The sequence below is a fragment of the Heptranchias perlo genome, chromosome 3, assembly GCF_035084215.1.
Source record: "Heptranchias perlo isolate sHepPer1 chromosome 3, sHepPer1.hap1, whole genome shotgun sequence".
Classification (NCBI taxonomy): domain Eukaryota; kingdom Metazoa; phylum Chordata; class Chondrichthyes; order Hexanchiformes; family Hexanchidae; genus Heptranchias; species Heptranchias perlo.
Genome location: NC_090327.1, coordinates 7,910,200 through 7,924,127, shown reverse-complemented (window position 1 = coordinate 7,924,127; position 13,928 = coordinate 7,910,200). Strand labels below are relative to the sequence as shown.

General features: G+C 41.4%; 1 protein-coding gene across 2 annotated transcripts in view; it reads left to right on the top strand.

Annotated features, from left to right (window-relative positions):
- trappc8 (trafficking protein particle complex subunit 8) overlaps nucleotides 1-13,928 on the top strand; it is a 151,875-nt gene that overhangs the window by 80,254 nt on the left and 57,693 nt on the right. For both annotated transcript variants that reach the window (XM_067977999.1, XM_067977994.1), the window contains 2 exons: nucleotides 2,968-3,073; nucleotides 4,760-4,891. In XM_067977999.1, the coding sequence (XP_067834100.1) occupies nucleotides 2,968-3,073; nucleotides 4,760-4,891 (238 nt within the window). The remainder of the gene's footprint in view (nucleotides 1-2,967; nucleotides 3,074-4,759; nucleotides 4,892-13,928) is intronic.

Here is a 13,928-nt window from a genome sequence, read left to right as displayed (position 1 = left end):
CCATAGCCTTTGCTGTATCCAGTGCACTCAGCCGTTTCTTGATATCACGTGGAGTGAATCGAATTGGCTGAAGACTGGCTTCCGTGATGGTGGGGATATCGGGAGGAGGCTGAGATGGATTATCCACTCGGCACTTCTGGCTGAAGATGGTTGCAAACGCTTCAGCCTTGTCTTTTGCACTCACGTGCTGGACTCCGCCATCATTGTGAATGGGGATGTTTGCAGAGCCTCCTCCTCCCGTTAGTTGTTTAATTGTCCACCACCATTCACGACTGGATGTGGCAGGACTGCAGAGCTTTGATCTGATCCGTTGGTTGTGGAATCGCTTAGCTCTGTCTATAGCATGTTGCTTCCGCTGTTTAGCATGCATGTAGTCCTGAGTTGTAGCTTCACCAGGTTGGCACCTCATTTTTAGGTACGCCTGGTGCTGCTCCTGGCATGCTCTTCTACACTCCTCATTGAACAATTGGAGGAGCGCAGAGATCTTGTAGGGTTGGAGGAGGATATTGAGATAGGGAGTGGGCGAGGCCATGGAGGGATTTGAAAACAAGGATGAGAATTTTAAAATCGAGGCGTTGCAGGACTGGGAGCCAATGTCGGTCAGTGAGCACGGGGACGATGAGTGAACGGGACTTGGTGCGAGTTAGGATACAGGCAGCAGAGTCTTGGATGTGCTCAAGTTTATGGAAAGTGCGATTTTCCCCTCTGGCTTTGTTGTTCGGTGCACAGCCCTGTATGGAACTGAGATGTATAGGTCAGAAAGACCCCACGTTTAATTGGTGGTCTCTGAGTTAGCTAATCGGAGCTAGGTTAATAGTTGGGTACTACAATGGAGAGGTCATGGAAGTTAGTTGTTTTCGTGAACCCAAAACCAAATAAAATGCTTTACATCAATGCAAGGAATATGCCGATGTGTTCAAAAATCAATCGATTGAATAATCATTACATTAAGTTTGGCTGAAAACCAATTATGTAGAAAGGATGCTATTGGGGTATAGAATATTCAAAAGAGGGAGGCAGGATCAGTAAGGTTTTTGGGGGCGTGGAGGTGTCGAATTTTATCTGCCGGGTTACTTAGAATCTGCAGCAGGCTATTCAGCTCAACTGGTTTATGCCAGTGTTTATACTCCACACGAGTTTCCTCTTTTTCCCACCCTCCCCCATACCCCTCTATTCCCTTCTACCTCGTGTGCCTCAAACCTCCCTTTAAATATGTCATTGCTATCTGCTTCAACCACTCCATGGAGAGCGAGCTCCACATTCTCACCATTTTCTTTGTAAAGAAATTCCTCCTAAATTCTTCTTGATCTGTTGGTGACTATCTTGTATTTATGCCCCCTTTTTCTGGACTCGCCCACAATGGGAACATTTTCTCTACATCCACCCTATTGAACCCCTCCCATAATTTTCAAGACCTTGATTGAATCTCCTTGGTCTTTTTTCCCTGAGAAAAGACCCTAGCCTGCTCTATCTTTCCTGATAGTTACATCCTCTCAATTCTAATAATATCCTTGTAAATCTTTTCTGTACTTTATCCAGTGCTTCAATATCCTTTTTATAGAATGGAGACCAGAACAAGTGTGGTCTAACCAAGGTTCTATATAAATCTAACATTACCTCCCTGCTTTTGTATTCTATCCATCCAGAAATGAACCCCAGTACTTTGTTTGCTTTCTTTATGACCATATCAATATGTGTTGCTACTTTTAGTGGTTTGTGTATCTGTATTCCAAGATCTCTTTGCTCCTCTTCACCATTCAGTTTCATACCTTCCAAGGACTAAGTGGTCTCTTTATTCCTCCTACCAAAATGAACCAGCTCACACTTCACTCTATTGAGCTTCGTTTGCCTACTTTGGAATCCTTTTTTTTGCATTTTGATAATTGTCTTCCAGATTATTAGCTATACCCCAAATTTGGTATCATATGCAAGTTTTGACGCCATATCTCCAATTTGAGTCCACGTATTATGGTAAACAACAATGGTCCCAACACAGATCACTGCAGGACACCACTTACCACTTTCTGCCAGTCTGAGAAACCTCCCTTAAATCCTACCCTCTGTTTTCTGTTTGGTAGCCATCTCTCAATCCATTTGGCTACCTGGCTCCCAACTCCACATGCCCTGACCTATGTCAGTGAGTTTCTGTACAGTGCTTGAAAGTAACTGGTGTGAGGGAGGGGGCTCATCGAAGCAAGTCTAGCATTGGGATGCATCAAAAGAAATCTTTTACAATACTACATGTCTAAGCAAGATTTGCAGCTCTAACTGAAACCCACATTATCCAGTCTTGCTTTCCCCATACCTCTGAAGGGATTTTTGATGATAGAGGGTACGTAGAAGATTCTTGGAACCACTTTGCTGTGAGGATAGACTTAAACACTACTATAAAAATTAGGGAAAGTTGGAAGGATATATGATTTCAGGTCTTCAAGATGGAAAGTTGATATAGAAGCAAGTGTGTTCTTTGAGTTTAACACTGGAAGAGAGCACAGGTTGTATAGTTTTAAACCTAGCTAAATTGTAGTTGGTTCAGAACACTTTATATGCATCTTGTCTGTAAAGAATGGTCTTGTAGCATTTACTTGCATGACATTTCATGTTTAATGTGTGGTCAGATGTAGGTATTGTCCAGGAGTGGTGGCTGAAATTAGTTTTGGAGTGGGGGATGATTTGATGCTGCTACTGCTGTTTTCAGATTGATGGGGATGGGCTCAATATTTTTCTTCATTCTGTAGGAAATGTCCACTCTACGGCATTATTCCAAAACAATTGGGAAAATTTACATGTTTTCCATCTTGGAAACCTAATTGATTCCTAAGTTAATGCCACTTGGTGAAATTCAACAGTTGCTATAAGTTTGAAATACAGGGAATTTAATATGACCTAACAGGTTAATTCTAGTTTGCTTAATTTGGTGTAACTTGGATTTTTAATTTTTTTAAAAATAAAATTGCTCCATCCTAGGAACCTGGTTCTTGCGGAACGATGTGCTTTACTAAGTGCTGAAATTTTAAAAAGCCAAGCCAAATATTCAGAAGCTGCAACTCTTCTTATCCGGATGACAAGTGAGGTAGGAAAAGTTGGAAATTCCTTGCAATTGGAGTTTGATAAATCTGTGAATGTAGTGTTATCATGGTTGGAGTTGTTTTTCCTTACTCCACAAATGTGGTGTAAAATTATTTTTAAACTCTTTAAAATAGAATTTGCATGTGTGTGCCATGGGCACCAGTGAGGTGAAATATCTGCCCATAACTCACATGAGACTTCATTCAGAATTATCTCAGCAACCTCAATAGGAATGAACATTTTCCAGTGATATTTTCAACCCTTAGGTTTCCGTAACAGAAAGTGTTCCTGATTCTAACACACAAAATATTTGAACAAATGTTTTTCTTCTGAAATAATTTATAGTTCTCACTTATGGATTGACTAATAACTTGCCTCATGAGTTACACGGTCATCTAAAATAGTGAATATATATCCTTGCTCTTATATTTCCACTGATCGATTTATTATAGCTGGTCTTAACTATATAGGCTATTTTTGATGCAATAGTAAGCCGGTGAATTGGAATAAGAATCTGCAGAGTTAGTGGGCAGTAATGTATGGTATCCCAGTTTTCTGCTGTAGAAACATTCCAGTATATTGCACTAAATTGCAACATGATTAAAGCATGACGCTTTTGCCGACCTGAATTGCAATGTCAAGCACAATGAAGCATTCATTATCATTGAAGATTTTCATTCGGCATCCACATACAAATATGGAATACGGTTTCACAAATGTTCCTTCTTGGTGCTGGGTCACTGATGCAATCTTGCATATTAATGATCCACTGAAGGCTACTTTGGTTATTTTGGCCCTGATTGACTGAAGCCTGAGGTAGAGTCAATGGAAACCGGTTTGAAACCTGTGCATTTTGAGACCTTCCCTGCGATTGACTCATACTGCATCTTTTTCATTGTCTCTTTCATCGTTGCATGAATTTTTTTGTCAAAGTGAAATGTGAACTCTGTGATTTGACTCACTGGAAGGCTATCTTGGCTGCAAGGGTGTCAGTCTCAGTTTCTCTTGTTGAATAGAGGCCTCCGATTCTGATTTAGTCCCAGATGCTTTTCCACTCCTAGGCCAGGCATGGAATTGATTGTGGGGAGCAGGGATTTATCCATGAGTAACCCAGAAAGGAAGTTCCAGTCGAACTACATTTCACATTAACTTATGCAGCCAAGGAGAAGTTGTTGGGGTTCTTCGATCCAGAGGATCTTCAACATCAGATACAGCCAACCCCACCCTAACCACCCACTGCAACCTTCAGATTTGCCTTCCAATCTGACAAAAGTCTGAAGTTGGTTTTGGGTATAATCACTTCCAGTGAAGAAGCCTTTAATGCTAAAAGCAGTTGCTTGAGATTAACAGCAGCAAGGGACAGCTTAGGACACTGGTTTTCCCACTGGCATGAATTTTGCAAAAGAAAAAAAATTTTGGTTATGGGGACTTTAAAAGGAAATTCTTTATTGCAGTGTTCTGTTCATTTTGCTGTGTAAATTCAAAATGTGCTGCTTATCTCAGGGAGCCTAAGATTGGTGGAAAGGCTTATTTAGTTCTCGACTTGTGTATTGAGTGTTTACCACTAATCTGGATTCTAATTGAGAAGAATAGTTCTCAAATATGTTTCATTGGATTCTGTGAAATTGTGTTGTAATAAACTTTGCACCTTGCAGTGATATGAAACACCAATGTCTTTTTTTAAATGCAGGACTCTGACCTCCGAAGTGCACTTTTACTAGAGCAAGCCGCCCACTGTTTCATCAACATGCGATCTCCTATGGTGCGCAAGTTTGCTTTCCATATGATTTTGGCTGGGCATCGATACGGTAAAGCAGATCAGGTAAGCACTGTGTTTGAATAGTGTTTTTAATGGATCTTGTGATTAAAAAAAGAATACGCAGTAACGCAGTTAACATAGTTAATTCTGCTTGTGTATGTACACTGTGGACCCTTTTTTGTCATGTTATTTTGGTGAAGCCGTCCAGGTATTCAGATTTTGAAGAGTTGGTGGTTAAATTTTTTGACCGTTTTTTCCTCAAGGTTAAAATGTGTTCCAGGTAAATTATTGCATTGAAAATTCCAGCGTTACTTAATCGTTCACATTACTTAATTGATGTTCGGCTGTATCATCCCACCTGAGATTCTGCAAGTTGAAAAGAAATTTTGAGGAAGGATGTAGGACTTTGCCACGAATGATTTTAAATCTGATATGTTTCTAAATTTGGAGAGATTGGAATTGGAGTACAGGACCATGGCTTGTTACGCTGTGCTCCTGATTTCAGCCATTCTGCTATCGAAAAAAGAAGCAAGAAACTCAGGCTGTACATTCACATCTCCTTGGGCTAGTTGCAAAATGGCTTTGGCAGATGGCTGGGAGCAGGACGGTAGATAAGATCTGGAAATGGAAACTTTGTTTTATAAAATTAGTATAGAAACACAGGAACAAATGTCTCGTCATTGAGTTTTGATATCAGTTCAGTCTTTTCCTTCCCGTATCGTGAAAAATATTTCCTGGGTGTTTTATCAGTTATTTTCCTTGCAAACATTATATTATAGCATTGTTGGTTGATGTAATGCATGGAGGTGAGACACACGGACTGCAGCGGTTCAAGAAGGCGGCTCACCACCACCTTCTCGAGGGCAATTAGGGATGGGCAATAAATGCCGGCCTTGCCAGCGACGCCCACATCCCGTGAACGAATTTTAAAAAAGCCCATAACCCAATGTCACAGTATACATAAAGCTACTGTTTATGCTCATTGCCTATTGGTATGAATTTGACTCGAGTAAGCAGATGATGCACTGGTAAGGATATATAATTATTGCTAGCCAGAATATATTGTATAAGGAATAAATTAAATGAACTACAGGTTCAAATTCAAATTGGAGAGTATAACATGATAGCTATTACTGAGACACATGGCTGCAGGATGGTCAGGATTGGGAACTAAATATACCGGGTTATAAGGTCTACAGGAGAGATAGGGAAAATGGAAGAGGGGGAGGAGTAGCCTTATTGATTAGAGATGAAATCACTTCAATGATAAAGGAGGATATAACGAGAGGTAAGCAGCCAACAGAGACCTTATGGGTTGAATTGAGAAATAGGAAAGGATCTCCGACTATAGTGGGAGTTGTGTATAGGACCCCTGGCAGCAGCTCTGAAGTGCTGGATTGTATAAATGCAGAGATTAGACAAGCGTGTAACAAAGGCATAGTGGGGGACTTTAACCTTCACATAGATTGGGAAAAGCAGACTAGCAACTGTCAGAAAGGTAGTGAATTTCTTGTGTCTGGGATAGTTTTCTACAGCAGTATGTCCTAGAGGCAACAAGGGGGCAAGCCATACTAGATTTAGTGAAGAGTAATGAACCAGATTTAGTTAACAGCTTAACTGTGCGTGAACATCTATCCAATAGCAATCGTAACATGATCGAGTTCAATGTAGTGTTTGAAAGTGAAAAAAGTGAATCAGCTGCTAAGATTCTAGACTTGGGTAAGGCCGACTTCAATGGGATGAGACAGAGACTGTCCACGGTAAACTGGGCAAATCTGTTAATGGGTAAAATGACTGATGATCAGTGGGAAATGTTTAAAGAAACATTTAACTTGATACAGAATCGGTTTATACCCCTGAGGGGCAAAAACTCTACTTGCCAAAAAAAAGCCATGGACAACTAAAGAGATAAGGGACAGTATAAGACGTAAGGAAAGGGCATACAAAAAGGCAAAAAATGGCACAGATCCTGGCGAATGGGAAAAATTCAAAGATCAACAAAGGGTCACAAAACAGATAGTAAGAGCTGCAAAAAGAGTATGAAAAGAAACTCTCAAGGGATATCAAAACCAATACGAAGAACTTTTATAGTTATATTAGGAAAAAGAGGGCGGTCAGGAGCAGTGTTGGCCCCTTAAAAACTGAAAGTGGGGATATTGTCATTGACGATGTGGAAATGGTGGACATGTTGAACAATTACTTTGTCAGTATTTACAGTAGAAAAAGAGGATAGCATGCCGGAAATCCCAAGAAAACTAATATTGAATCGGGGATAGGGACTCGATTAAAATTTGCACCTTGATAAAAATCCCCAGGACCAGATGGTTTCTATCCTAGGGTTTTAAAGGAAGTAGGTGAGCACATTGCAGATGCCCTAACTATAATCTTTCAAAGTTCTCTAGATTCAGGAACTGTCGCTCTAGATTGGAAAATTGCACTTCACTCTGCTTTTTAAGAAAGGAGAGAGAGGGAAACCGGGGAATTATAGACCAGTGAGCCGAACATCTGTTGTGGGGAAAATGCTGGAGTCTATAATTAAGGATAGGGTGACTGAACACCTTGAATTTTCAGTTAATCAGAGAGTCAGCATGGATTTGTGAAAGGTAGGTCGTGCCTGACAAACCTGATTGAATTTTTTGAAGAGGTGACTAAAGTAGTGGACAGGGGAATGTCAATGGATGTTATTTAAATGGACTTCCAGAAGGCATTTGATAAGGTCCCACATAAGAGACTGTTAGCTAAGATAGAAGCCCATGGAAGCGAGGGAAAAGTACGGACTTGGTTAGGAAGTTGGCTGAGTGAAAGGCGACAGAGTAGGGATAATGGGTAGGTACTCACATTGGCAGGATGTGACTAGTGGAGTCCCGCAGGGATCTGTCTTGGGACCTCAATTATTCACAATATTTATTAACGACTTAGATGAAGGCATAGAAAGTCTCATATCTAAGTTTGCCGATGAGACAAAGATTGGTGGCATTGTAAGCAGTGTAGATGAAAACATAAAATTACAAAGTGATATTGATAGATTAGGTGAATGGGCAAAACTGACAAATGGAATTCAATGTAGACAAATGTGAGGTCATCCACTTTGGATCAAAAAAGGATAGAACAGGGTACTTTCTAAATGGTAAAAAGTTAATAACAGTGGATGTCCAAAGGGACTTCGGGGTTCAGGTACATAGATCATTGAAGTGTCATGAACAGGTGCAGAAAATAGTCAATAAGGCAAATGGAATGCTGGCCTTCATATCTGGAGGACTGGAGTACAAGGGGGCAGAAGTTATGCTGCAGCTATATAAAATCCTGGTTAGACCGCACCTGGAGTACTGAGTAGTTCTGGGCACCGCACCTTTGGAAGGACATATTGGCCTTGGAGGGAGTGCAGCGTAGGTTTACTGGAATGATACCCGGACTTCAAGGGTTAAGTTACGAGGAGAGATTACACAAATTGGGGTTGAATTCTGGAGTTTCGAAGGTTAAGGGATGATCTGATCGAAGTTTATAAGATATCAAGGGGAACGGACAGGGTGGATAGTGAGAAACTATTTCTGCTGGCTGGGGATTCTAGGAGTAGGGGGCAATGTCTAAAAATTAGAGCCAGACCTTTCAGGAGTGAGATTAGAAAACATTTCTACACACAAAGGGTGGTGGAAGTTTGGAACTCTCTCCCACAAACTGCAATTGATACTCGCTCAATTGCTGAATTGAAATCTGAGACAGATAGCTTTTTGGCAACCAAAGGTATTAAGGGATATGGGCCAAAGGCGGGTATATGGTGTTAGATCAGCCATGATCTTATCAAATGGTGGAGCAGGCACAAGGGGCTGAATGGCCTACTCCTGTTCCAATGTTCCTAATATATTTGTTGAGCACTAAGTGTTTCTAACTACCTTTGAAATACTGAGCACTGCTGTGTAGATATGTGTATGATAAATAACACAGCGTGCACAAGTGTGGAGGTGCAAGCTAGTGATCAGTATAACTTGGCCAATGAAATAGAGGTGCACTCAATTATACCACTTGCATGACACATGCCAGAAGCCATAACTTTGTAACTGCTGCATTCCAGAACAATGAAAAATTTGAGGATTTGGATCTTAAATCCAGTACAGTAGTTTGAAAGTACAATTTAAGTTGTAGCATTTCTCACTTAGAATAATGAATTTACAGTTAAGTGATCTGAATTGTTACAACAAAATGATTTGAAGGTAAGAACTTCTACAGGAATTGTAGAATCATAGCAAGGGGTTACAGCACGGAAGGAGGCCATTCGGCCCATCGAGTCCGCGCCAGCTCTATGCAAGAGCAATCCAGCTAGTCCCACTCCCCTGCCCCTATCCCTGTAGCCCTGCAAATTTTTTCCTTTCAAGTGCTTATCCAGTTCCCTTTTGAAGGCCATGATTGAATCTGCCTCCACCACCCCCTCAGGCAGTGTATTCCAGATCCGAACCACTCGCTGTGTAAAAAAGTTTTTCCTCATGTCCCCTTTGGTTCTTTAGCCAATCATCTTAAATCGATGTCCTCTGGTTCTTGACCCTTCTGCCAATGGGAACAGTTTCTCTCTATCCACTCTGTCTGGACCCTTCATGATTTTGAATACCTCTATCAAATCTCCTCGCAACCGTCTCTGTTCCAAGGAGAACAACACTAGCTTCTCCAATCTATCCATGTAACTGAAGTCCCTCATCCCTGGAATCATTCCAGTAAATCTCCTCTGCACCCTCTCTCGAAGGCCTTCACATCTTTCCTAAAGTGCGGTGCCCAGAACTGAACACAATACTCCAGTTGTGGCCAAACCAGTGCTATGTAAAGGTTCATCATGACTTCCATACTTTTGTACTCCGTACCTCTATTTATAAAGCCCAGGATCTTGTATGCTTTTTTAACCGCTTTCTCAACCTGTCCTGCCATCTTCAACTTGTGCGCACATACCCCCAGATCTCTGTTCCTGTACCCTTTGAGTTATGCCCTCCAGATAATATTGCCTCTCGTTCTTCCTACAGCAATGTATCACTTCACATTTTTCTGCATTAAATTTCATCTGCCACGTGTCTGCCCATTCCACCAGCCTGTCTATATCCTCTTGAAGTCTATCACTATCCTCCTCACTGTTTACTACCCTTTCAAGTTTTGTCAACTGCAAATTTTGAAATTGTGCCCTGTACACCCAAGTCCAAGTCATTAATATATATCAACATAAGCAGTGGTCCCAGCACTGACCCCTGGGGAAGACCACTGTACACCTCCCTCCAGTCTGAAAAACAACCGTTCAACACTACTATTTCCTGTCGCTTAGCCAATTCTGTATCCATGTTGCTACTGCCCCCTTTACTCCGTGGGCTGCAATCTTGATATGCCTACCATGTGGCACTTCACCAAGTGCCTTTTGAAGGTCCATATACATCACATCAACTGCATTGCCCTCATCTATCCTCTGTTATCTCATCAAAAAACACTCTGATTAGTTAAACACAGTTTGCCTTTAGCAAATCCATGCTGGCTTTCCCTAATCAATCCACCCTCGTCCAAGTGACTACTAATTCTGTCCTAGATTATCGTTTCTAAAAGTTTCCCCACCACTGAGGTTAAACTGACTGGCCTGTTGCTGGGTTTATTCTTACCCTTGAACAAGGGCATAACATTTGCAATTCTCCAGTCCTCTGGCACCACCCCTGTATCAACGGATGATTGGAAGATTATGGCCAGCACCTCTGCAATTTCCACCCTTACTTCCCTCAACCTAGGGTGCATCCCATCCAGACCGGGTGACTTATCTACTTTAAGTACAGCTAGCCTTTGAAGTACCTTGCATTGCTGTTATTTGCTTTGCATTGCTTTTATTTTTTGCTTTTGAACAGTACTTTCAACTGTTCTCCAGTTTTTTTTTTTACCCTTGATATTGATATAAATGTGCTGGGAGAATAAAAATTACAATGTGACCGGGTTAGTAATTCATCATTGAAGTGTAGAATTGAAGATCAGAATCTAGACAACTGCTGCAGCAGGTTTAATTTGACTATGACTCAAGGGATTTGAAAGTCAATAGAAATAGAGCAATTGCAGGAATTTGTGTGATGCGAATACATCATTTCTGGCTTGTTAGTTTTGGACAGCAGAAAAAATGATTTACTATAAACATGGAGACCAGGATGGGCAGTATCCTGGTAGTGAACTGGAAAAGGGAAAAAATTGGCATTTAAGTAACACTTAAAGGATAAACATTTGGTGGGGATATTTAACTAGTACCCCATCAGTGTCTACGAGAGAGAAGGATGTTTGGTAGGAGTTAAAAGCAAGATAAGAGTGAAACCTGTACAAATAGACACCCCCGAAAAACAGACACTTGCAAAAAATCGGACGCTCACTTACAGTCACAGAGCTTACATTGTAAAATATATCAGCTGTACCTTGAAACAGTGTATACTCGCAAATGACGAACCACAGGCAGCCTTCAATGCGCCAAGTCGAAATTGTGGAGGTGGGCTGAAATCGCGTGGGGCTCGAGTTGGGGGAGAGGGAGACTGGGGAATGGAGGCTCGGAGGGAGAAGGAGATTGGGGAATGGGGGCTCAGTTTCCCCTCTGCCTGCTCACAGGTAGCCTCCTGATTCTCGGAACTTCTCACACCACACAACGGCTGCTGGCGCGAAACCACAAATAAAGATTCTCAACTACAGGGGACCCAACCTTTAATTGGTAAATCCAATAACATTTGTCGGCGTCACGTGGTCCGAGCTCCAGGAATGCCTCCGACCAGAGTCGGCAACCTTACTCCACCACTGGTACCGGACAGAGGTCTGCAGGACATTAACCCTCCCCCCGCCCCCCAATTTGGCTGGGATCTCCCAGGCATTCTGGCCGTACAGTAGCCACCTCCCCCTGTGTAGGCTGCCAGCATAGCAGATCCCAGGGTCTGGACATCCCTCCCTCAGTGGAAAAGGACCCAGGGATGGCAATGAACTGGGAAACCCAATGAACAGAAAGTGAACTGAAATCACATCCTGCTGGCAGAGCTCCAGAATTTGGCACGATCCCAGGTGAGGGGAAAAAGAGAGAATGCTGCAGGAGATACAGCCAGTCCTGGGAAATTTGGCTCATCCGGTTTACTGTATGTACAGTGACCATTTTAAAAATAAGGACACTGCAAATAAAGGATACCTGATGCAAGTCCTTTAGGTGTCCCTAATTTACAGATTTCACTATTTCATTAAAGTGAAAGTATTAGAGAAGTTAGTTAAGCTAAAGGAGGACAAAGTGCCATGGTTTGATGGGATACATCTAACGATCCTGAGGGAAATGGAGAAGAAATAGTGGAGGCCCACTAAATAATAATTCAGGGTTCTGTTGAGAGTCGATGCCAGAGGACTGGAAAGTGGCCATTGCAATACTCACTTTTCAAAAGGGGATCAGCTAACCTGAGCCAGTTAGTTTAACATCTGAGGTAGGGAAAATTTTGGAATCATCAATTAAATGTGAAATTGCTGAATATTTAGATGAAAAGAAAATAACTAGAACTAGTCAACACAGATTTCTGAAATGAAGATCACACTTGACAAACCTGATGGAGCTTTTTAAGAAGGTGACAGATATGGTGGATGGAGGAAATATGGTGGATGGAGGAAATACAGTGGATGTGGTGTACATAGACTTAAAGTTTTGAAAAGGTGCCACACTATTGGAGAAGGTCATGGGGTATTGAATTAAAGTAAAGTTGGCAAATTGGATTTCAAACTGGATAGAAGGGAGGAAACAATAGGAGTTCAGGGCAGTTTTACAAAGTAGTTTTAAGTGGGTAACAGTGTCCCACAGGGACTGCTGTTCACTGTGTCCATCAATGATTTGGAAATAGGGCTAGAGGGAATGCTGTCCAAATTTGTAGATACTAAAATGGGAGGCATAGTAAATTATTCTAAGGCCAAAGGAAGGTGTACGGGGATGTTAAGATGCTGGAATGTGCAAAAAAAAAAACTATGGGTTATGATTCAAGCTCACTCCAGATACTTGTGCTGGAAACAAGAAGTCTGCTTCCACAGGCAAGCCCAGGCTCCTTATGTCACCTGCACAGTGATCTGGGGAAGCAGGGTAAATGGTGAACACTTTACCATTAAAGACATGCACTAGAAATGTTAATGAACAAATAACACTGATGGACCATACGTCTCAGGCTACCACTACAAATCAAGTGTATTAAGAATTAAAGCTAAACCGAAGCAAGAGAAAACACCAATTTCACTAGATTACAGAACTTTACTTAACTCACAGACCCTCTTACAAAATGAGAAACATAATAAACCACCACTCAATCTTGGAAGTAATTCTTTGTGTAGACCAGGTATCGGTGATGTGAAGTTTATATCTTAAGTCAAATGTTCACTTAATATTCTACAAGCCTCAGCTTGTTAGCTGCCTTGAACTGAAGGGTCCAAATAGGTCAATAGACTTTCTGCTCAACTGAAAATTGAGCTATCTTTGCCTATGGTCGTCTCCAGTAAAGACTGGCGTGGGTAAGCTAGACTTTCCACCCTTGACTTGCTGTGACAAAGAGTAAATACTGGATATATTGGGGAGAGGGAGCAAAGGGATGATTGCTTGTAACCAAATTCTGAACAAATTCATTCCACTGACATTTAGTAATGGGAGCAATCACAAAAGCTCTTTTAACTTGGCACTTCTGCAGTTGAGTCAAAAAAATGAGTTTTTGATCCTTCAGTTAGGATAAGGGACCAGCTTTAGTGATGTCAATGTGCAGAGCCAGCACACGCACATAGCTCCTCTGTAATCCAAATATAAGTGTCTCAATAGAACTCCCTTGGCTTGCATGACCACCATGTCTGTCCAATTTTGAGCATTGAAATGGAGGAGGAGGAGAAATCCTGTAAAAGTAGAAGTCCATTAAATATTTAAGATAAAATGTATGCAATTTTTAAAAATAATCTGTAGCTAAGCACTTAACATACATAGCCCCCATATGCTTAAAATTCTTAGTTTACACATTCCTAGTGTTCAGATTGGTTTGATTTAATTGCAGAAAATCTTGAATCCTCCATGCCCCAATTAAATCTTCAGCTTATAACTTGCTCTGCTTTCTCAAATTCAAGAATC